The 23,221-nt window shown below is 47.4% G+C and overlaps 1 protein-coding gene across 2 annotated transcripts in view; it reads left to right on the plus strand.

Annotated features, from left to right (window-relative positions):
• The first annotated feature begins 602 nt into the window (after positions 1-602).
• Positions 603-23,221, plus strand: part of MYOM1 (myomesin 1) — a 201,767-nt gene continuing 179,148 nt past the window's right edge. For both annotated transcript variants that reach the window (XM_029066099.1, XM_029066100.1), the window contains exons 1-2: positions 603-710; positions 6,572-6,896. In XM_029066099.1, the coding sequence (XP_028921932.1) occupies positions 6,625-6,896 (272 nt within the window). In that variant the 5' untranslated portion in view covers positions 603-710; positions 6,572-6,624. The remainder of the gene's footprint in view (positions 711-6,571; positions 6,897-23,221) is intronic.

Consider the following 23,221-nt stretch of genomic DNA (forward strand, 5'->3'; position numbering starts at 1 on the left):
GCCATTGATTGAATGACTGATCTAAAATCAAAATATTCCATGGGAGACTCTGGCTTTGCTTTGGAAATATGCCTTGAATAAGTGAGACAAAAATACGATCACTTGTTACCAACCTAGAAAATTCGGTGTTTCCATGGTTTATGGTTCTCTTTTCATGGGCATGTGGTCAACACCCATCTTTTATTTTTGAAGTTTATTATATTTTGGGGCGTTATGAACAGCCCACCAAATCCTGCCTCTTGACTCACGGCTCCATTTTGAGAGTCCGATGACGGGAATGTCATTTTCCAGCTGGGACGGCTTTTCCTCTTATTTTCAGAACCGTGGGGGCAAAGGGTTGTGAAAGGGAGGCCTGGAGCAAAATAAAGATTTTCTGCGCTGGTTTGCTGTGGTTCTTCAGTCGCATTACTGAACCGGCTGTTGTCATCTAAGAGTGCATGGGTCTCCCTTTGGCTTCCCTGCTACACACCCTCCCCCCCCAACCCCTTTCCACCCCCTCCCCACACACTTTGCTGCTATATTTATCTGCCTTCTTGGCCATAAAAGGCCTGGATGGCAGCTAGGACATTCCCCTGACTCCAGGCATTATTTTTGCCCTGGCCCCTGCCTCCCTCTCCCTTTTCGCCGGATTGAATTTAGCCGGACTTCTCTTTCTCTCCCTCAGTGTCTCAGCCTCCCCCGAGCTTTTTCGACCACCGTTTCAGCTGCCGGTAAGTGTGCCACGGAGAGGGGAAAACCCACTTTGGTCATCTGTGTGCTTGCCAGGGTCAGATCGGTTGTGGTCCTCTCGATTGTGTACTCTTGGCCGTTTGCATCTTGAGGTTGGGGGGGATTCTGGCTGGGAAGCAGGAAGATGAATCTATGGGGGACAATCAGAGCGCTGCAAAACCATGGCTTTTGTCATTTTATAGCAAGGCCCCTGATTTCTGGAGCTACAGGAAGGTACAGATAATCCCTCAATAATAATAATGATGAATGATTATGGTATTTGTTAAGCGCCTACTAAGTTCCAGGCACTGTTCTAAGCGATGGGGTGGATCCAAGCAAATCGGTTTGGACACAGTCCCTGTCCCACCTGGGGCTCACAGTCTTAATCCCCATTTTCCAGGGGAGGGAACTGAGGCCCAGAGAAGTGAAGTGACTTGCCCAAGGTCACACAGCGGACGAGTGGCGGAGCCGGGATTAGCACCCTTGACCTTCTGACTCCTAGGTCTGTGCGCTATCCACCAGGCCGTGCAGCTTCTCAAGAATAGAGACTGAATATTGAATAGATTCAGTAGTGGGAAAGAGACCGAAACGCACTGGCCAGTTTTGCAAGGAGGCGTTGGTTATGATTTGATAATTGTGAGTCCAGAGAAAGGGTGGGGAGGAGTCTGACATGGGCCCTGGTGGGGGAAAAAGGGGAGGCGGGGGTGAGGGGGTGACCATTGGCCGGGCTCTGCTTCGAGAGGGACGCAGATCAACTGCCCTGCTCGGCCCCTTCCCTTTAACAATAATAGTAATGGTAAGAATAATAATAAGTGACTCAACATACCCCTCTCAGGATGGCACCTGGAGAGTTTCCAGTGCTTACCAGTCTCGACTACGGAAGGGAGAGTCAAACAGGGGAAGGAGCGTGGTTCAGTGGAAAGAGCACCTGCTTGGGAGTCAGAGGTCATGGGTTCTAATCCCGGCTCCGCCGCTTGTCAGCCGTGTGACCAAGTCACTTCACTTCTCTGTGCCTCAGTTACCTCATCTATAAAATGGGAATGAAGACTGTGAGCCCCACGTGGGACAATCTGATTACCTTGTATCTCCCCCAGCGCTTAGAATGGTGCTTGGTACATAGTAAGTGCTTAACAAATACCAACCTTATTATGGCCATTCCATCCCTAGCTTGGGCAGTGGCTAGCGAGTGGCAGGCGATCTGCTCCTGGTCAACATTTCTCTGTGCTGGGCAGCAGTGGCCTGGGAGAGAGTCGAGGATGGAGACTCAGGTTTACTGTGTGGAAGGTGTCAATGGTCAACCACTTTCCGATTTTGACCAAGAAAACTCCGTGGATCCACTACCAGAATGACTGCAGACGGAAAGCGGGACGTTCTGGGAGAGATGCGTCCATGGTCTCGCTATGGGTCGGAGACGACTCGACAGCATGAGACAAGACAAGAATCAGCATAACCTAGTGGATAGAGCACAGGCCTGGGAGTCAGAAGGGCTTGGGTTCTAATCCTGCATCTGCCACTTATCCGCTGTGGGACCTTGGGCAAGTCACTTCATTTCTCTGGGCGTCACTTACCTCATCTGTAAAATGGAGACTAAGATTGGGAGCCCCATGTGCGACAGAGACGGTGTTCAACCCGATAGAGAAGCAGCGCGGCTCAGTGGAAAGAGCCCGGGCTTGGGAGTCAGAGGTCATGGGTTCTAATCCCGACTCTGCCCCTTGTCAGCTGTGTGACTGGGCAAGTCACTTCACTTCTCTGGGCCTCAGTTCCCTCATCTGTAAAATGGGGATGAAGACTGTGAGCCTCACGTGGGGCAACCTCATTCCCCTGTATCTACCCCAGCGCTTAGAACAGTGCTCTGCACGTAGTAAGTGCTTAACAAATACCAACATCGTTATTTGCTTGTCTCCACCCAGATCTTACTACAGTGGCTGGCACCTAATAATAATAATGATGTTGGTATTTGTTAAGCACTTACTATGTGCAAAGCACTGTTCTAAGCGCTGGGGTAGACACAGGGGAATCAGGTTGTCCCACGAGGGGCTCACAGTCTTAATCCCCATTTTACAGATGAGGTAACTGAGGCACAGAGAAGTGAAGTGGCTTGCCCACAGTCACACAGCTGACAAGTGGCAGAGCCGGGATTCGAACTCATGACCTTTGACTCCAAAGCCCGTGCTCTTTCCACTGAGCCACGCTGCTTCTCGTAAGTAAGCACTTAGTAACCACCTAGTAAGCACTTAGCAAATACCCCAGTTAATGATAATAATAACATAAATTAGGTGCTTACTAGGTGCCAAGCGCTTTGGTAAATACAGTATATGCAGATTGGATGTGGTCACTCGCCCACATGGGACTCACAGTTTAAGCAGGACGGGGAATAGCTATGGAATTTCCATTTTACAGATGAGGAAACTGAGGCCCACAGAAATTAAGAGGCTCACCCAGTGTCGCACAGCAGGCAGGTGGTGGAGCCGGGAATAGACTCTTGTCCTCTGACTCTTAGGACCTTGGTCTTTCCACAAGATCATCCTGCTTTTCTAGCCAGACCTTGGGAAGGGTTCTCTTCGGACCATAGGGGCTGAGGAGATCCATTAACTCCTTCAAGTCACACTTCTGCTACTAGAGAAGCAGCGTGGCTCAGTGGAAAGAGCCTGGGCTTCGGAGTCAGAGGTCATGGGTTCGACTCCCGGCTCTGCCACTTGTCAGCTGTGTGACTGTGGGCAAGTCACTTCACTTCTCTGTGCCTCAGTTACCTCATTTGTAAAATGGGGATTAAGACTGTGAGCCTCACGTGGGACAACCTGATTACCCTGTATCTCCCCCAGCGCTTAGAACAGTGCTCTGCACAAAGTAAGTGCTTAACAAATGCCAACATTATTATTATTATAGGTGTCAGGTATCCCCTAGTGAATATGTTTAATGAATCCCCAAGAATCCTCCAGGCAGATTAGATTCTCCAACCAGGTCCAGGGCTCAATTTCCAGAAGCTATTGCCTCTTTGAGCCACCACAGGCCTACCCTGGTCAACCTTTTTAGAACATTACTATTTTAGTACTTGTTACCACTTATTTTGCACCTGGACAAACTCATGCATCTTTAAAAAGGTCTGGACAATTTGGTAATTAGCCCTTAAACCAGTTGAACTAACAGGTCATTCTATTTTTCAACCATTCTGTCAGCTGTGATTCTCTAAAAAATTTAAATAGGTTCCCTGGCACTAGATTTTTTCATATTGACAGTCTCTTTTCAAAGCCTTCATTCAGTTACAGTGTTTGATGGTCTAGGCCATAGTATTTTGGTTCGCTGGTATGTTTTCAGAAATTGCTGATGATTTAGATATTTATCTTCTAGCTCAGTGAAAAATCACCAAAATACCTCGTTGTAACTTTTAAGCCCTAGATATTCACCCCACTTTCAGTCTCACTACCTTTATGTATCCTTCCATAATTTAATTGGTCTTTCTACCCCTCTAGACTGTAAGCTCCTTGTGGGCAGGGAACGTGTCTACCGATTCTGTTGTATTGTACTCTTCCAAGTGCTTAGTACAGTGCTCTGCACCCGGTAAGCGTTCAGTAAATACCACTGATGATTGAAGATGATGACGATACCACTGTTCTAAACGTTTATGTCAGGTTCAAGTGGATAATCGGGGAGAGAACCAAAGGAATCCCCTTGCAGTTCTCAAGGGTGTCTTTGCCCAAGGGAACCCGCCTCAACTTCTGTACATAGTACTTTCCCATGTAAGCGAGGCTCAGTGGAAAGAGCCCGGGCTTGGGAGTCAGAGGCCATGGATTCTAATCCCAGCTCCGCCACTTGTCTGCTGTATGACCTTGGGCAAGCCACTTCATTCCTCTGTGCCTCACTTACCTCATCTATAAAACGGGGATTAAAAACTGTGAGCCCCACGTGGGACAACCTGATTACCTTGTATCTACCTCAGTGCTTAGAACAGTCCTTGACACAGAGCAAGCAGTTAGCAAATACAATTGTTATTATCTTTTATTATTAATATTAAGTATCATAAATTGATCGATTGCATATACTCCTAGATTTAATCCCAAACCAAGATAAAACGATGGAGGTTTTCAAATGATCAGTTTTCTTAAGATTGAAAAAAAGCTACCATGGGAAGGTTCGGCGATCCTGCCAATTAAATTATACTACCTCAGCAGTGGACTCCAGCTAGGAAGCAAACTGTGGCTTGACTGTCTGAGACGTTACAGGTGTTCGATAAAAGGAGAATATGAAAGGAGAATCACCACAAGAACGGCCGACTCAGTTGACGTACCTCGGGTCCTGGGTTTCTGAGAAACCTCGCACCTTTCATTGATTTATTCATTCAGTCATATTTATTGAGTGCTTACCATGTGCAGAGCACATGTGCAGAGAGTAAAATGGAACAATAAACGGACACATTCCCTGCCCACCGCAAGCTTAGCTTTAGTGCTGCCTCTAGTTTCCCTTGTGTGGGATCACGGTGAAAACTTAAGTCAGCCGGTGAAGACAAGGGGCTCTGCTACTTAAGTCCTGCTTCAACTTCCCAAGCATTTCTGGGATAAGCCCCACGAGCCTTGTTCTCTTCTGTTATATGGTACTCTCCCAAGTGCTTCGTACAGTGTTATGCACGTAGTAAGCACCTAATAAATACGATGGGCTGATGACTGACTCCTATAGGACCACGTCACCAAGACCGCGTGTCAGTCAGTCAGTCAATTCTATTTATTGAGCACTTACTGTGCGCAGAGCTCTGTATCAGGCACTTGGGAGAGTTAAATATAACAATAAACAGACACATTCTCTGCCCAAAGTGAGTTTACAGACTAGAGGGAGAGACAGACATTAATAGAAATAAATGACAGATATGCACATAAGTGCCGTGGGGCTGGGAGGGGGGATGAATATAGGGAGCAAGTCAGGGTGCCGCAGAAGGGTGTGGGAGAAGAAGAATGTGGAGCTCAGTCTGGGAAGGCCTCCTGGAAGAGATGTGCCTTCAATAAAACTTTAAAGTGGGGGAGAGTAATTGTCTGACAGATGTGAGGAGAGAGGGGGTTCCAGCCCAGAGGCATGAGGTGGGCGAGACGTCGGCAGCGAGGTAGGCGAGATCGAGATATAGTGAGAAGGTTAACGTTAGAGGAGTGAAGTGTGAGAGCTGGTTTGCGGTAGGAGAGTAGTGAGGTGAGGAATAATAATAATAATAATGTTGGTATTTTTTTAAGCGCTTACTATGTGCCGAGCACTGTTCTAAGCGCTGGGGTAGATACAGGGTAATCAGGTCGTCCCACGTGAGGCTCACAGTTAATCCCCATTTTACAGATGAGGTCACTGAGGCACAGAGAAGTTAAGCGACTTGCCCACAGTCACACAGCTGACAAGTGGCAGAGCCGGGAGTCGAACCTATGACCTCTGACTCCGAAGCGCAGGCTCTTTCCACTAAGCCACGCTTTAAAGCCAATGGTGAGAAGTTTCTGTTTGATGTTAAGGTGGATGGGCAACCACTGGAGGTTCTTGAGGAGTGGGGAAACAAGACCTTAACGTTTTTGTAGAAAACTGAACCAGGCAGCAGATTCAAGTATGGACTGGAGTGCGAAGAGACAGGAGGCAGGGAGGTCAGCAAGGAGGCTGTTACAGTAATCAAGGCGGGATAGGATAAGCGAGTGAATTAATGTAGTAACATATCCCAGGAATGCATGGGGCTTGGAAGCTCCGCTTCCTTCCACGTGCATTGCATCCAACTTCCCCTTGCTGAGGGCGCTGAGCTAAAGTATGACCATACTCCATAAAGACACTATCAATTTTAGAAGAAAATACTACTCTTCAAAAGGTAACATTTGCTGCTATTGATTTCTCGTCCGTTCGATTCTTCCAGAGACCCATCGCCCCCTCAGACGCCACCCCCGGAAGAGTTAGGCGGACCCTAGGATGGCTTTGCCTTTCTACCAGAAATACTACGAGCATTACGACCGGGGATATCGCAACAAAGAACTTCAGTCCACTCTGAGCCAGTATCGGCAAGAAAAGAAGGATTCAGCCATCTACACTCATGGCTCCTCAGCCTACAGCCACGCAGCTGCGACCTACCGCCGGGGCTCCTCGGCCTACGCCCTTGGCTCTTCAGCTGAATATCTGGAAGCCGAAGATTACAGTAAGGCATCTTCGGCCTACGGGCGTGGATCGGCAGGCTACCGTCACGGGTAGGTCAAAATGAATCCCTCCATCCTTGAGGAACGAACGGGGAAAGAGACGCTACGGGAATAGACGGCCTGCAGTTATCGTTCTGGGGTCTTCTTGTAGAGGAAGCGGTAGAAGTAATAGAATAGCGATAGTAAAGAGGTAGTTGTTAAGCTCTTACTGGGTGCTAAGCATTATGCTAAGCAGTGGGGGCAAGCATAGAGATGGGAACCAAACGTGAATCCTGACATTTAAAGAACTCCCCAATGAGGGGGGCCGCTGACAGCATCTCGGCCAACCCGGAATTAACGGAGGTACGTTAGGGAAGCGGCATGACGTGGTGGATAGAGCCCGGGCCTGGGAGTCAGAAGGCCATGGGTTCTAATCCCGGCTCTGCCACTTGTCTGACCTTGAAGAAGTCACTTAACTTCTCTGGGCCTCCGTTCCCTCACTTGTAAAATGGGGATTGAGACTGTGAGCCCCAAGTGGGACAGGGACTGTATCTAATCTGGTATGTTTGTATCCACCAAGTGCTAGTATAGTGTCTGGCACAAAGCAAGCACTTAGTAAGTACCATTAATATTATTATTACTATTATTGTTATTATTATATTTGTACATGGTACTCAGGATACACTCAGAGAAGCAGCGTGGCTCAGTGGAAAGAGCACGGGCTTGGGAGTCAGAGGTCATGAGTTCGAATTCCGGCTCTGCCACTTGTCAGCTGTGTGACTGTGGGCAAGTCACTTAACTTCTCTGTGCCTCAGTTACCTCATCTGTAAAATGGGGATTAACTGGGAGCCTCACGTGGGACAACCTAATGACCCTCTATCTACCCCAGTGCTTAGAACAGTTCTCGGCACATAGTAAGCGCTTGACAAATACCAGCATTATTATTATTATTACACCATGGAATGAAATGAGATCATAGAGAAACTTTTGTGGAAATCCACAAAATCTAGAGTGGGTCACTGGGAAGGTGCAGCGTGGCTCAGAGGAAAGAGCACAGGCTTTGGAGTCAGAGGTCATGAGTTCGAATCCTGGCTCCACCACTTGTCAGCTGTGTGACTTTGGGCAAGTCACTTAACTTCTCTGCGCCTCAGTTACCTCATCTGTAAAATGGGGATTAAGACTGTGAGCCCCTCGCGGGACAACCTGATTCCCTTGTGTCTACCCCAGCGCTTAGAACAGTGCTCGGCACATAGTAAGCGCTTAACAAATACCAACATTATTAAGGTGGGGCAGGGGAAACCCTGAGCCGTGATGCAGAGTCACTCCATTCCCCTCCCAGGTCCCTCTCAACAATTAATAATAGTGATAATAATAACAATAATTGCAGTATTTGTCAAGTGCTCACTATATGCCAAGCACCCTACTAGGCGCTGAAGTGAATACAAGCAAATCGGTTGGACACAGTCCCTGTCCCACATGGGGACACAACCTTAATCCTCATTGTAGATTAATAATTACTGTGGTACTTGTTAAGCACTTACTAAATTCCAAGCACTGTTCTAAGTGCTGGGAAGATACAAGTTAATCAGGTTGGACCCAGTCCCTGTCCCAAATGGGGTTCACACTCTTAATCCCCATTTTACAGATGAGGTAACTGAGGCCCAGAGAAGTAAAGTGATTTGCCCAAGGTCTCACAGAAGACAAGCGGCAGGACCAGGGTGAGAGCCCGGTTCCTTCTGACTCCCAAGCCGGTGCTCTCTCCATTAGGCCACGCTGCTTCAAAGTGCTTGAGGGTTACAGATTCCGGGACATAGGCGAGGCAGAAGGGAGGGCGAGTAGGGGAAACCAAGGTGTAATCGGGGAAGACTTCTTGGAAGAGGCATAATTTTAGAAAACCTTTGAAGGTGGGGAGAGTGTGGTCTGTTGAATTTGAAGAGGGGAAGGAGTTCCAGGCCAGAAGGAGGATGTGACTAGGGGAGAGTGAGATGATTATGAGTTAGACTCAATCCTCAGACTGTAAGCTCATTATGGACAGGGAATGTGTCCACTAATTCTGTTGTATTCCCCCAACCGCTTAGTACAGTGCTTGGCCCACAGTAATGCTCAGCAATAATAATAATAATGTTAGCATTTGTTAAGCGCTTACTATGCGCAGAGCACTGTGCGCTGGGGGAGATACAGGGTAATCAGGTTGTCCCTCATGAGGCTCACAGTTAATCCCCATATTAGAGATGAGGTCACTGAGGCCCAGAGAAGTGAAGTGACTTGCCCACAGTCACACAGCTGGTAAGTGGCGGAGCCGGAATTCGAACCCATGACCTCTGACTCCCGAGCCCAGGCTCTTTCCACTGAGCCACGCTGCTTAGCAATTGAGGTATAGAGCATAGGTTGGTGTTACAGGAGTGAAGTACGTGGGCTGGATTATAGTAGGAAAACAGTAAGGGAAAGTGCAAGAAAAATAGTGGTTGTTAGGTTTTCATTCAAGCAGAGGGTGTTTTCTTTTACTTTTACCAATTTTTGTAGTTTTTTTTAAAGTTATATATTCAGGGTTGTCATGCTTTTGTCTACAAGGTCTATCTGCCTATTTCACTTAAATGCAAATTGATCTCAGTTGAACAGAAATAAAGAATGGTCCAAATGAAGGCCTGAGGAAGACAGTACAATTAAAGCGCCTAGTATATGCCAAGCACATGGCAGATATAAGATAATCAGTTCAACCGTAGTTCCTGTTCCACATGGGGGCTTCCCACCCAAGTAGGTGGGAGAACAGGCAAAAGGGGATTTAATCCCCATTTCACAGATTAGGAAACTGAAGTTCAGATTAATAAATAAGTAAATATGGTATTTGTTAAGCACTTATTTTGTTCCAGGCACCATACTAAGTGCTGGGGTCGATACGAGCAAATCGAGTTGGATAGAGTCCCTGTCTGGAGAGGGGCTCACGATCTTGATCCCCATTTTACAGATGAGATAACTGAGGTACAGAGAAGTAAAGTGAGTTGACACATAACAGACAAGTGGCAGAGCCGGATTAGAACACATGACCTTCCAGCTCCCAGGCCCCTGCTCTATCCACTACACCATGCCTCTCCTCGTAAGTTAAGTGACTTATCCAAGGTCACACAGCAGGCATGTAAAGGAGCCTTGATTAGAACCCAGGTCTTCTGACTTCCAGGCTCACGCTCTTTCCACTAGACCATGCAACTTCTACCCTTTAATGATTATGGAATCCTCTTCCTTCCATTACAAGTTGAAGCACATTTTCCTATCAATTTTTGCCATGTCTACTGAAAAACAGTACCACACCCAAGCCCCTGCCCTACATAAATTTTCACCCCAACTGAAAACTGGAAATCAAGAAGCAGCATGGCCTAGTGGAAAGAACCCGGGCCTGGAAGTCAGAAGGACCTGGGTTCTAATCCCGGCTCCGCCGCTTGTCTGCTGAGTGATCATGGGCAAGTCACTTCACTTCTCTGGGCCTCAGTTCCCTCATCTGTAAAATGGGGATTAATTAAGACTGTGAGCCCCACATGGGACCCGGACTGTGTCCAACCTGATTACCTTGTATCTACCCCGGCACTTAGAGCAGTTCCTGGAACAGAGTAAGCGCTTAGCCATTTTTTTTAAAGTCAGTTGCCATAGAGGGCCAGCATGGCACACTGCGATCAAGGAAGGAGCGACTCTGTTGGAAGAGAAGCTCTGAAAGGAGGCGAAATTGAGAAGAGTGCAGACAGCAACCATGACAGAACAACAATGGTTAGCTTTGTGTTTGCACGATGAGGCTGGGGCTGTGAAGACTCATATTGTCCTCTTTAGTCCCCCGCACATCCGTGGATGAAATTTTCAGTTAGTGGTGTCTTTTTTGAGTTCATTCAATCATTCAATCATATTTATTGAGCTCTTACTGTGTGCAGAACATTCATTCGATTCATTCAATAGTATCTATTGAGTGCTTACTATGTGCAGAGCACTGTACTAAGCGCTTGGAATGAACAAGTCGGCAACAGATAGAGACGGTCCCTGCCGTTTGACGGGCTTACGGTCTGATCGGGGGAGACGGACAGACGAGAACTTTGGCAATAAATAGCGTCGAGGGGAAGAACATCTCGTAAAAACAATGGCGACTAAATAGAATCGAGGCGATGTACATTTCATTAACAAAATAAATAGGGTAATAAATATATACAGTTGAGCGGACGAGCATGGTGCTGAGGGGATGGGAAGGGAGAGGAGGAGGAGCAGAGGGAAATGGGGGGAAAAGAGGGTTAAGCTGCGGAGAGGTGAAGGGGGGGTGGTAGAGGGAGTAGAGGGAGAAGAGGAGCTCAGTCTGGGAAGGCCTCTCGGAGGAGGTGAGTTTTAAGTAGGGTTTTGAAGAGGGGAAGAGAATCAGTTTGGCGGAGGTGAGGAGGGAGGGCGTTCCGGGACCGCGGGAGGACGTGACCCGGGGGTCGACGGAGGGATGGGCGAGACCGGGGGGCGGCGAGGAGGTGGGCGGCAGAGGAGCGGAGCGTGCGGGGTGGGCGGTAGAAAGAGAGAAGGGAGGAGAGGTAGGAAGGGGCAAGGTGATGGAGAGCCTGGAAGCCTAGAGTGAGGAGTTTTTATTTGGAGCGGAGGTCGATAGGCAACCACTGGAGTTGTTTAAGAAGGGGAGTGACAGGCCCAGATCGTTTCTGCAGGAAGATGAACCGGGCAGTGGAGTGAAGAATACACTGGAGCGGGGAGAGAGAGGAGGAAGGGAGGTCAGAGAGAAGGCCGACACAGTAGTCTAGCCGGGATATAACGAGAGCCTGTAACAGTAAGGTAGCCGTTTGGGTGGAGAGGAAAGGGCGGATCTTGGCGATATTGTAGAGGTGAAACCGGCAGGTCTTGGTAACGGATAGGATGTGTGGGGTGAATGAGAGGGACGAGTCAAGGATGACACCGAGATTGCGGGAACATTGCACTAAGCGCTTGGGAGAGCACAACAATAAACAGATACATTCCCAGACTATTGCTCCCTTTGCTCTTCCCCCTCTCCCAGCCCTACAGCATTTATGTACATATCTGTCATTTTTTTATTTGTATTGCTGTCTGTCTCTCTACCTCTAGAGTGTAAACTCATCGTGAGCAGGGAATATGCCTGTTTACTGTTGGATTGAACTCTCCCAAGCGCTTAGTAGAGCGCTCCGCACACAGTAAGCGCTCAAAAAATACAACTGAATGACTGAATGAGCTTCCAGTCTAGAGTTTGAAACACACCCTTGTTTACTCCTCATGAAATTTTAACTTCTGTGGCATTTCAGTTTTTTTGTGATATCTGTTAAGTGCTTACTAAAAGTCAATCAATCAATCATGTCTGTTCAGTGCTTATTGTGTGCAGAGCACTGTCCTGAGGGCTTGGGTGAGTCCTATATAACACAGTTGGTAGACACATTCCCTGCTCACTGCAAGCTTTTAGATAATGTTGGTATTTGTTAAGCGCTTACTATGTGCAGAGCACTGTTCTAAGCGCTGGGGTAAACACAGGGGAATCAGGTTGTCCCATGTGGGGCTCACAGTCTTAATCCCCATTTTACAGATGAGGGAACTGAGGCCCAGAGAAGTTAAGTGACTTGCCCACAGTCACACAGCTGACAAGTGGCAGAGCTGGGATTTGAACTCATGAGCCCTGACTCCAAAGCCCGTGCTCTTTCCACTGCGAGAGGGGGAGGCAGATATTAATATAAATAAATGAATTATGGGAAATTATGTACAAAAGTGCTGTGGGGCTGAGTGGAGGGGTGAATAAAAGGTGCAAATCCAAGATCAAGGACAACACAGGAGGGAGTGGGAGAAGAAGAAATGAGGGCTTCATTGGGGAAGACCTCTTGGAGGAGACGTGTCTTCACTGAGGATTTGAAGGTGGGGAGAGTCATCGTCTGAAGGAGACGTAGGGGGAGGGAGTTCCAGGCCGGAGGTGGGATGTGGGCAAGAGGTCGGCGGTGAGATAGAAAAGATTATCAGTCAATCGTATCATAAGCGCTTTCTGTGTGGCGAGCACTGTATAAAGCATTTGTTAGAGTACAATATAACAATAAAGGGACACATTCCCTGCTCACAAGGAGCCCTGGGGTACATACAGGTGAATCAAGTTGGACACAGTCCCTGCCCCACATGGGGCTCACAGTCTAAGTAGGAGGGAGAATAGGCACTGAATCCCCATTTTACAGAGGAGGCAACTGAGGCACTGCAAATTTAATGTTGGTATTTATTAAGCGCTTACTATGTGCAGAGACTGTTCTAAGCGCTGGGATATACAGGGTAATCAGGTTGTCCCACATGAGGCTCACAGTCTTAATCCCCACTTTACAGACGAGGTAACTGAGAAGTTAAGTGACTTGCCCACTGTCACACAGCTGACAAGTGGCAGAGCCGGGATTCGTACTCCTGACCTCTGACTCCCAAGCCCGCGCTTGACTTGCCCAAGGTCATGCAGCAGGCAATTGGCAGAGCAACCGGTCAGCATAATATGAAAACTATCCATCTCTGAAATGAAAAATCCAGGCTCGAGAAAGAATCACTATATCTAGGTGAGTAGAGCAGGCTGCCAATGTTGAAGCATATCTATGCCTTTCTTGCTGAACTGCTAGCATTACAGGCTATATCCAGCGTGGTCGTTGGGTTATTTTCGGTGGCGAGTTGCTATGAGCCGCTATGAACACTCCAGATAGGCTCGGCGCCGAAGCTGGAATGTTCCACTTGGAGTACACCTGGAACGGGTAATTGGGAGCTACTTGAATTCCATAGGAAATGACTCGGGATCATTTTGCATCCTCATTTTGCAGAGGTCACGATCTGCCCCTCCGATGTTCCCAGCTCGCCCTCCTTAGCCCACCAGTGTGAAAGCCCAACTCCATTAGAGCAAATAAATTCCTTTCTCAGTTTGATTCCAATCTGTGAGTTGACAATACCACCTTTTGAGAGAAGTTGGAAAGAATTAGCCACTCTGCCGTTTCGAAAGCTCCCATGGATTAGAAAAGCAGCTGCTTTGTAACGGAGGAGAACGACGCTATTTTTAACCATTTTCCTGGCCTGTCTGGGTCAGAGACCACATGTTTTTTCCATAACGTGTGGCCATTTATCATTAACATGAAAGCCAGATTCTTTTACATTCAGCTCCTTTCGGATCAGTAATTTGGGGCAAACTCATATTTCCCTTTATTTAAAAAATCCACCCCCGCCCCCTGCCGATTGTGAGTAGGGCCTGGACATTTGAATTTCTATTAATGATTTCAATTAAGAGATTTCAATCCTATGTGCTGCTTTAAAGTGTGTTCTCTATGAGTGCAATTAGGGTGGCGTTAGCTTTATTGATCCTTACAGCTATTTTCTTCCAAAGAAAGCATTTTATAAATAGCCTTTGGAATGTAACAATCACTCGGTAATCTTTCCTGGCTTGAAAGCCCTCCATCAGCTGGCCCCCTCCTAGTTCATCTCACTCATCTCCTACTCCAGCCCAACCCGCACACTCCACTCCTCCAGCTCCTGTTTATTCACTGTATCCCGATCTCGGCTATCCCGTCGCTGCCGATCCATTTCCCACGTCCTCCCCCTAGCCTGGAACTCCCTCTCTCTCCCTATATGCCGGACCACCGCTCCCTCCACCTTCAAAGCATTATAATAATAATAATGTTGGTATTTGTTAAGCGCTTGCTATGTGCCCAGCACTGTTCTAAGCACTGGGGTAGATACGGTGTAATCAGGTTGTCCAATGGGAGGCTCACAGTTAATCCACATTTTACAGATGAGGTAACTGAGGCACAGAGAAGTGAAGTGACTTGCCCACAGTCACACAGCTGACAAGTGGCAGAGCCGAAAGTCGAACCCATGACCTCTGACTCCGAAGCCCAGGCTCTTTCCACTGAGCCACGCTGCTTCCCATTATTAAGGTCCCATCTTCTCCAAGAGGCCTTCCCCGATTAAGTCCTCTTTTCCCTAGCTCGCCCTCTGTTCTGCAGCTTGCATAATAATAATTAGGGTATTTGCTAAGCGCTTACTATGTGCCGAGCACCATTCTAAGCGCTGGGAGAGATACAAGGTCATCGGGTGGTCCCATGTGGGGCTCACAGTCTCAATCTCCATTCTACAGATGAGGTAACTGAGAAGTTAAGTGGCTTGCCCAAGGTCACAGAGCAGGCAAGTGGAGGAGCCGGGATTAGAACCCACATCCTCTGACTCCCATGCCCGAGCTCTTGCAACTAAGCCACACTGCTTCTTCATACACTCTGACCTCTGACCTTTGCCATTTGATATTCACTCCACCCCTCCCCACAGCACTTAGGCATAGACCTTTAAATTATATATTATAAATTACTTATTCATATTAACGTCCGTCTCCCCCCCAGACGGTGAGCTCATTACAGACAGGGAGGACGTCTGCTAATAATAATAACGTTGGTATTTGTTAAGCACTTACTACGTGCAGAGCACTGTTTTAAGCGCTGGGGAAGACACAGGGTCATCCAGTTGTCCCACGTGGGGCTCATAGTCTTAATCCCCATTGTACAGATGAGGTAACTGAGGCCCAGAGAAGTTAAGTGACTTGCCTACAGTCACACAGCTGACGAGTGGCAGAGCCGGGATTCTCTCAAGAGCTTAATACAGTGCTCTGCACATAGTAAGAGCTCAGTGAATACAACCGATTGATTGATTGATTGATTGATTGATTGGGAGAGCACAGTAGAGTTAGTGAACAAGAGCCTCGTCCTCTAGGGATTTTACAGTCGAGTGGAGGAAACAAATCCTAAAATAAATTACAAGAAGGGGAAGGCAACAGTGGCTTCCACCTGGCTTAGTGGAAAGAGCCTGGGCTTGAGAGTCAGAAGTCGTGGGTTCTAATTCCGGCTCTGACATTTATCAGCTATGTGACTTTGGGCAAGTCACTTCACTTCTCTGTGCCTCAGTGACCTCATCTGTAAAATGGGGATTAAGACTGTGAGCCCCACGGGGGACAACCTGATAACCTTGTAACTACCCCAATGTTTAGAAAAGTGCTTGGCACATAGTAAGGGCTTAACAAATACCATCATAATTATTATTACTTAAGTGCCACTGGAGGTCGTTGATGATGATGATGCCTAGTGGCAGAGTCTGGGCTTGGGAGTCAGAGGTCCACCACCTTGTCTGCTGTGAGACCTTGGGCAAGTCCCTTCACTTCTCTGTGTCTCAGTTACCTCATCTGTAAAATGGGCATTGAGACTGTGAGCCCCACGAGGGGCAAAACTGATTGCCTTGTATCTACCCCAGTGCTTAGAACAGTGCTTGGCGCATAGTAAGTGCTTAACAAATACCACCATCTTTATGATGATGATGGTATTCTCTAAGCACTTACTATGCACCAAGCACTGTACTAAGCGCTGGGGTGGATACAAGGTTGTATCTTGTGTCTGGTTGGACGTAGTCCATGTTCCACACTGGGCTCACAGTCTAAGTGGGATAGAAAACAGGTATGGAATCCCCATTTTACAGTTGAGGAAACTGAGGCCCCGAGAAGGACGTGTCCAACGGCACACAGCAGGCAAATGGCAGATCTCTGAATCAGAACGCATGTTCTCTGCCTCCCAGGTCCCGGCTCTTTCCACTAGACCACACCACTTTCTTTATGTGTCTGTTATATTGCTGAATTATACTCTTCCAAGCGCTTAGTATAGTGTTCTCTACACATTAAGCACTAAATAAATACCATCGACTGACTGTGAGGTTATGAGGACTGCGTAGCCAAGTGCTTAGAGTAACGCAGAAGTGCTGGGGTGGCAACGGGGGAGGTCGTAGGGTGGGAAATTTAATCGGGGAAAGGGTTCTGGAGTTGATGCCGTAAGCGGGTCACTGGGAAGAGGAGCACCCCCTCAGAAAACTTAAAACAAGAATTCTATTTCTATACTCAATCCCAAGCCTCTATTTTTCTTACTTGTCTCTTTTATAACGTCAGAACAACTGACATCTCTAGACTCTGCAACCGTGACAGAAAGAAGCGTCTGTCCGATTGTGCTAACTTTTCAATCAGTGGTAATCACTGAGTGCTTATAGTGTGCAGAGCACTCTGTACTAAGCGCTTGGGAGCATCGACTACAACAGAGTTGTTAGACAGGATTCCTGCCCACAAGGAGCTGACAGTCCCTTAAACAGTGCTGCTATGGCGTTTCCCAGACTCTCCACTTTCTCTCAGAGCCAGGGAGGGCAGAACCAAGAAGACAAAAAGACATTTTTCTTTTCTTTTAAATGGTAGTTGTTAAGTACTCAGCATTCATTCATTCAATTGTATTTATTAATAATAATGTTGGTATTTGTTAAGCGCTTACTATGTGCCGAGCACTGTTCTAAGCGCTGGGGTAGATACAGGGGAATCAGGTTGTCCCACGTGAGGCTCACAGTTAATCCCCATTTGACAGATGAGGTCACTGAGGCACAGAGAAGTGAAGTGACTTGCCCACAGTCACACAGCTGACAAGTGGCAGAGCTGGGAGTCGAACCCATGACCTCTGACTCTGAAGCCCAGGCTCTTTCCACTGAGCCATGCTGCCTATTGAGCGCTTACTGTGTGCAGAACACTGAAAACTAAGCACTTGGGAGAGTACACTATAACATTAAACAGACACAGTCTCTGCTCACTATGAGTTTACTATTCGCCAGGTTCTGTACTAAACCCTGGAGTAGGGGGTCGTTTTGGGGATTAATTGTTTTGTTAGTTTATCTTGGGGTAGATCCAAGCCCTGGGGTAGATCCAAGCTCAGCAGACTGGACACAGTCCATGTCCCATGTCTTAATTCCCATTTTACAGATGAAGGAATTGAGAAATCAGTTGACTTGCCCAAGGTCACCCAGCGACAAGAGGCGGAGCAGAATTAGAACCCAGGTCCTTCAGACTCCCAGGCCCCCTATCCACTAGGTCGATTTGAGAGTCAATCATTTATTCATTCGGTCATATTTATTGAGCATTTATGTGTCCTGAGCACTACACTAAGCAATGCACTAAGCAGAGTACAGTACAACAGTAAACAGACACAGTCCCTGCCCACATCGTGGCTCAGCGGAAAGACCCCGAGCTTGGGAGTCAGAGGTCATGGGTTCGACTCCCAGCTCCGCCACTTGTCAGCTGTGTGACTGTGGGCAAGTCACTTCACTTCTCTGGGCCTAAGTTCCCTCATCTGTAAAATGGGGATTAACTGTGAGCCTCACGTGGGACAACTTGAAACCCTGTATCTACCTCAGCGCTTAGAACAGTGCTCTGCACATAGTGAGCGCTTAACAATTACCAGCATTATTATCTGGTTTACAGTCTGTAATGTGGCGGGGGGGAGACAGATATCAACATAAATAAATAAATGAGAGATACGGACATAAGCGCTGTGGGGCTGGAGTCGGGGGATGAATGAAGGGAGCAAATCGGGGTGACACAGAAGGGAGTGGGCGAAGAGGAAAAGGGGGCTTAGTCAGGGAAGGCTTCTTGGAGGAGATGGACCTTCAATAAGGCTTGGAAGAGGGGGAGAGTCATTGTCTGTCGGATTTGAGGAGGGAGGGCTTTCCAGGCCAGAGGCAGAACATGCGTGAGGGGTCAGTGGCAAAATAGGTGAGATTGAGGAACAGTGAGAAGGTGAGCATTAAGGAGAGAAATGCACTGGCTGGGTTGTAGAAGGAGAGAGCGAGGTGAGGTAGGAGGGGGTAAGATGATTGACTGCTTTAAAGCCAATGGTGAGAAGTTTTTGTTAGATGTGCAGGTGGGTGGGCAACCACTGCAGTTTCTTGAGGAACAGGGAAATGTCCTGAGAACTTTTATAGAAAAATGATACGGGCACCATGACTTGCCTCAGCTTCCAATTGTTTAATCAGGTGACAATCTGTATTGTCTTTAAACTATTTCGACGGTCACTAACAGACTGTTTGAAACGCTATCCATCAGTCCCCTTTTGGCAGTGATTACGCATCAGCCCTTGACAACGAATTTATATCCTCGTCCGCTCCCGTGAGCCCCCCCGTGGGGCCGATACGTGGGCTGAGCGCAGGCACTGAGGGATTGGACAGGCTGGACTGTAGCCTGATCATCTGGTCACAAGGGGAAGAGAGCAGATTGTCGGGCTGCTTTACACCCCACAACTTGGTTCTTGTTTATTTTTGGGGGAATTTGTTCAGCACTTACTGCTTGCCAGGCACTGTACTGAGCGCTGGGGTAGAAACAAGCTAGTCAGGTTGGACCTAGGATGTGTCCCAGAGGTGTGGAAAAAGAGGGGAAGAAAGTCGGGCAAGGTTTACAGTAGCCAGATCCACTCAAAGGACATCCGTTGCCTAATGGTTAGAGCGCAGGGCTGGGAGTCATAGGGTCCTGGGTTCTAATCTAGGCTCCATCACGTCTCTCATGTGTGACCAGCAGCGTGGCTCAGTGGAAAGAGCCCGGGCTTAGGAGTCAGAGGTCACGGATTTGAATCCCAGCTCTTGTCAGCTGTGTGACTGTGGGCAAGTCACTTAACTTCTCTGTTCCTCGGTTCCCTCATCTGTAAAATGGAGATGAAGACTGTGACCCTCACGTGGGACAACCTGATTACCCTGTAATAATAATAATAATAATAATAATAATGTTGGTATTTGTTAAGTGCTTACTATGTGCACAGCACTGCTCTAAGCGCTGGGGTAGATACCGGGTAATCAGGTTGTCCCACGTGAGGCTCACAGTTAATCCTCATTTTACAGATGAGGGAACTGAGGCGCAGAGAAGTTAAATGACTTGCCCACAGTCACAAAGCTACCAAGTGGCTGAGCCAGGATTTGAACCCATGACCTCTGACTCCCAAGCCCAGGCTCTTTCCACTGAGCCACGCTGCTTCTCTCTACCTCAGTGATTAGAACAGTGCTCTGCTCATAGTAAGCACTTAACAAATACCAACATTATTATTATTATTATAAGTCACTTCACCTGTTTAGGCCTCAATTACCTCATCTGTAAAATGGGGATTATGACTGTGAGCCCTGTCGGAGACATGGACTCTCTCCTACTTGATTAGCTTGTATCTACTCCAGCACTTAGTACAATGCCTGGCACATAGTAAGCGCTCAACCAATGTCATAAAAAAACCTCCCTATCCTCTAGCTTTGAGAAATACACAGCGTGGCCCCCAATGTGACCAGCTGGTGAAAGGAATGAGATTTTTAAAAAGGAAGAGCTTTTCATTTTCCTTGATTATAAGCTTCTTTTCAGAGTACAAGCTACTTGAGAGCAGGGAATGTGTATCTTGCTTCCACTGCACTCTCCCAAATGCTTAGAACAATGCTTAGCACTAGTAAATGCCATTGATTGATAGCTTGGAAATCGGATTGAGCCGGAAAGTGTGGAGAAGTTATGGTCTTGCCACTTGCCACTTCATGTGGAACGTTGAGAGGAAAATTGTTTCAAAATCCTCTGCCTTCAAGAGTATATTTCTGAGTGGGGCTAGCTAGCTAAAACTGGGTGCCACTGGGTAACCCCCCAAAAATAAAATAAACCCAAAATCACAGGATTTCTTTCAAGGCCTCTGGGCAGTCAAAATGATGAATAAACATTAGTCTCTTCCAGTCATGGGCCTGTCAGTCTGAAGAGCTGAGTTCTAATCCCAGCTCTGCTATTCGCCTTGGGAGAGTCACTTCCCTTCTCTGTGCCTCGGTTTTGGCTCAGTGGAAAGAGCACGGCTTTGGAGTCAGAGGTCATGGGTTCGAATTCCGGCTCTGCCACTTGTCAGCTGTGTGACTGTGGGCAAGTCACTTAACTTCTCTCCGCCTCAGTTACCTCATCTGTAAAATGGGGATTAAGACTGGGAGCCCCACGTGGGACAACCTGATTCCCCTGTGTCTACCCCAGTGCTTAGAACAGTGCTCTGCACATAGTAAGCACTTAACAAATTCCAACATTATTATTATTATTATTAAAATGTGAATTTATTATCTCTTCTCCCTCTCCTCTAGACTGAGAGCCCCATGTGGGATAGGACTGCATGCAACCCGATTATTTCTTATCTACCCCAGCACTCAGTACTTATGGCCCAGTGCTTGGCCCATAGTAAGAGCATAACAAATATAATAATATATATTATATATATCATATATTATATTATATATTATATATATTGCATAACAGCAACAGTGTAATGATGTTGGTATTTATTAAGCGCTTACTATGTGCAGAGCACTGTTCTAAGCGCTGGGGTAGACACAAGGGAATCAGGTCGTCCCACGTGGGGCGCACACTCTTAATCCCCATTTTACAGATGAGGTAACTGAGGCACAGAGAAGTTAAGTGACTTGCCCAAAGTCACACAGCTGACAAGTGGCAGAGCTGGGATTCGAACCCATAATATCTGACTCCAAAACCCATGCTCTTTCCACTGAGCCATGCTGTGTATGTTAAGCGCTTACTCTGTGGCAGGCACTGGACTCGCACCTGGGATAAATACAAGGTAATTGAGTTGGACACGGTCCCCGTCCCACATAGGGATCGCAATCTTAATCCCCATTTTCCAGATGAGGCAACTGAGGCCCAGAGAAGTGAAGTGATTTATCCCAGGTCACACAGCAGACAAGTGGCAGATCCGGGATTAGAACCCAAATCCTTCTGACTCCCAGCCCCCTGCTCCCTCCATTAAGCCACACTGCTTCTCAACAGTAATAATAATAATCCTAATAATAATGGCATCACTTGCCAAGTAGAATAAGGTCAGAGAAAAAGCTAGTGAAGACAGAAAAGCCAATTTTATTTCCATATCCATGAAAGCTGAACTCTCAGCCTCTGGTTCTCCCAAGCCATTACCCCCTACTCCCACCTTTCTGTGTTTGGCTTTTGCAAGGAAGGAGTAAGCTACTTGAAGCCAGCTCTATTGTAATGTACTCTTCTAAGTGCTTACTACAGTGCTCTGCACACAGTAAGTGTTCAATAAATATCACTGATTGATTGAATTGGAAGGGTTAGGGAAAGAAAAGGTCTTTCAAATGGTAGAAACAGCAGCATGGCCTAGTGGCAAGAGCACGGACCTGGGAATCAGAAGACGTGGGTCCCAGCTCCACCACTTTTATCTGCTCTGTGACCTTGGGCAAGTCACTTCACTTCTCTAGGTCTCAGGTACCTCATCTCTAAAATGGGATTAAGGCTGTGAGCCCTAGGTGGGACAGGGACTGTGTCCAACCTGATTACTTTGTATCTACCCCAGCGCTTAGAACAGTGCTTGGCACATAGTAGGTGCTTATCAAATCCATAATTATTATTATTATTGTTACCTTATTTGGTCATCCCGCTTTGGTCTCTGGGTTTCCCAAAATACTCATAGTCATCTCAGCTCTCCAGCCATTTTCCAGGTGAAATTCAGTTAAGACGGCAAGCAATCATTCAGTCATATTTATCGAGCACTTACTGTGTGCAGAGCACTGTCCTGAGGGTCTTGGGAGAGTAAAATAATGTTCTTATTTGTTAAGCGCTTACTATGTGCAGAGCACCGTTCTAAGCGCTGGGGGTAGATACAAGGGTAATCATATTGTCCCATGTGAGGCTCACAGTCAATCCCCATTTTACAGATGAGATAACTGAGGCACAGAGAAGTTAAGTGACTTGCCTACAGTCACACAGCTGACAAGTGGCAGAGCCGGGATCTGAACCCATGACCTCTGACTCCCAAGCCCGGGCTCTTTCCACTGAGCCACGCTGCCGGTAGATACATTCCCTGCCCACAGCAAGCTAAAAGTCGAGGGGACGACTGACGTGAATAGAAATAAATGAATGAAGGATGTGTACAAAAGTGCTGAGGGGCCGAGGGAGGGATGAATAAAGGGAGTAAATCCAAGTGAAAGGGTGATCCAGAAGGGAATGGGAGAAGATGAAATGAGGGCTTAGTCAGGGAAGGCCTCTTGGAGGAGATGGGCCCTCAATAAAACTTTGAAAGAGGGGAGAGTGATCATCGATTAGACTGTAAAAACGATTAGACCGTAAGCCCGTCAATGCGCAGGGATTGTCTCTATCTGTTGCCGAATTGTACATTCCAATCGCTTAGTATAGTGCTCTGCACATAGTAAGCGCTCAATAAATACTGTTGAATGAATGAATCTCATCTATGGGAGATAGTAGGAAATTCCTAGTGATCAAGGGCTGAATCTACTAACTCTGCTATACTGAGCTCTCTCAAACTCTTAGGGCAGGACTCTGCACTTGATAGACTGCCAGCTCCTTGAGGGCAGGGATCTCGTCTCCCCACTCCGTTCTTTCATACTCCCCAGGGGCTTGGAACCATGCTCTGCACAAGGGAAGTGCTCAGGAAATGCCATTATCGAGAAGCAGCGTGGCTCAGTGGAAAGAGCCCGGGCTTGGGAGTCAGAGGTCATGGGTTCGAATCCCAGCTCTGCCTCTTGTCGGCTGTGTGACCGTGGGCAAGTCA

The sequence above is a fragment of the Ornithorhynchus anatinus genome, chromosome 5 (assembly GCF_004115215.2).
Source record: "Ornithorhynchus anatinus isolate Pmale09 chromosome 5, mOrnAna1.pri.v4, whole genome shotgun sequence".
NCBI lineage: Eukaryota > Metazoa > Chordata > Mammalia > Monotremata > Ornithorhynchidae > Ornithorhynchus > Ornithorhynchus anatinus.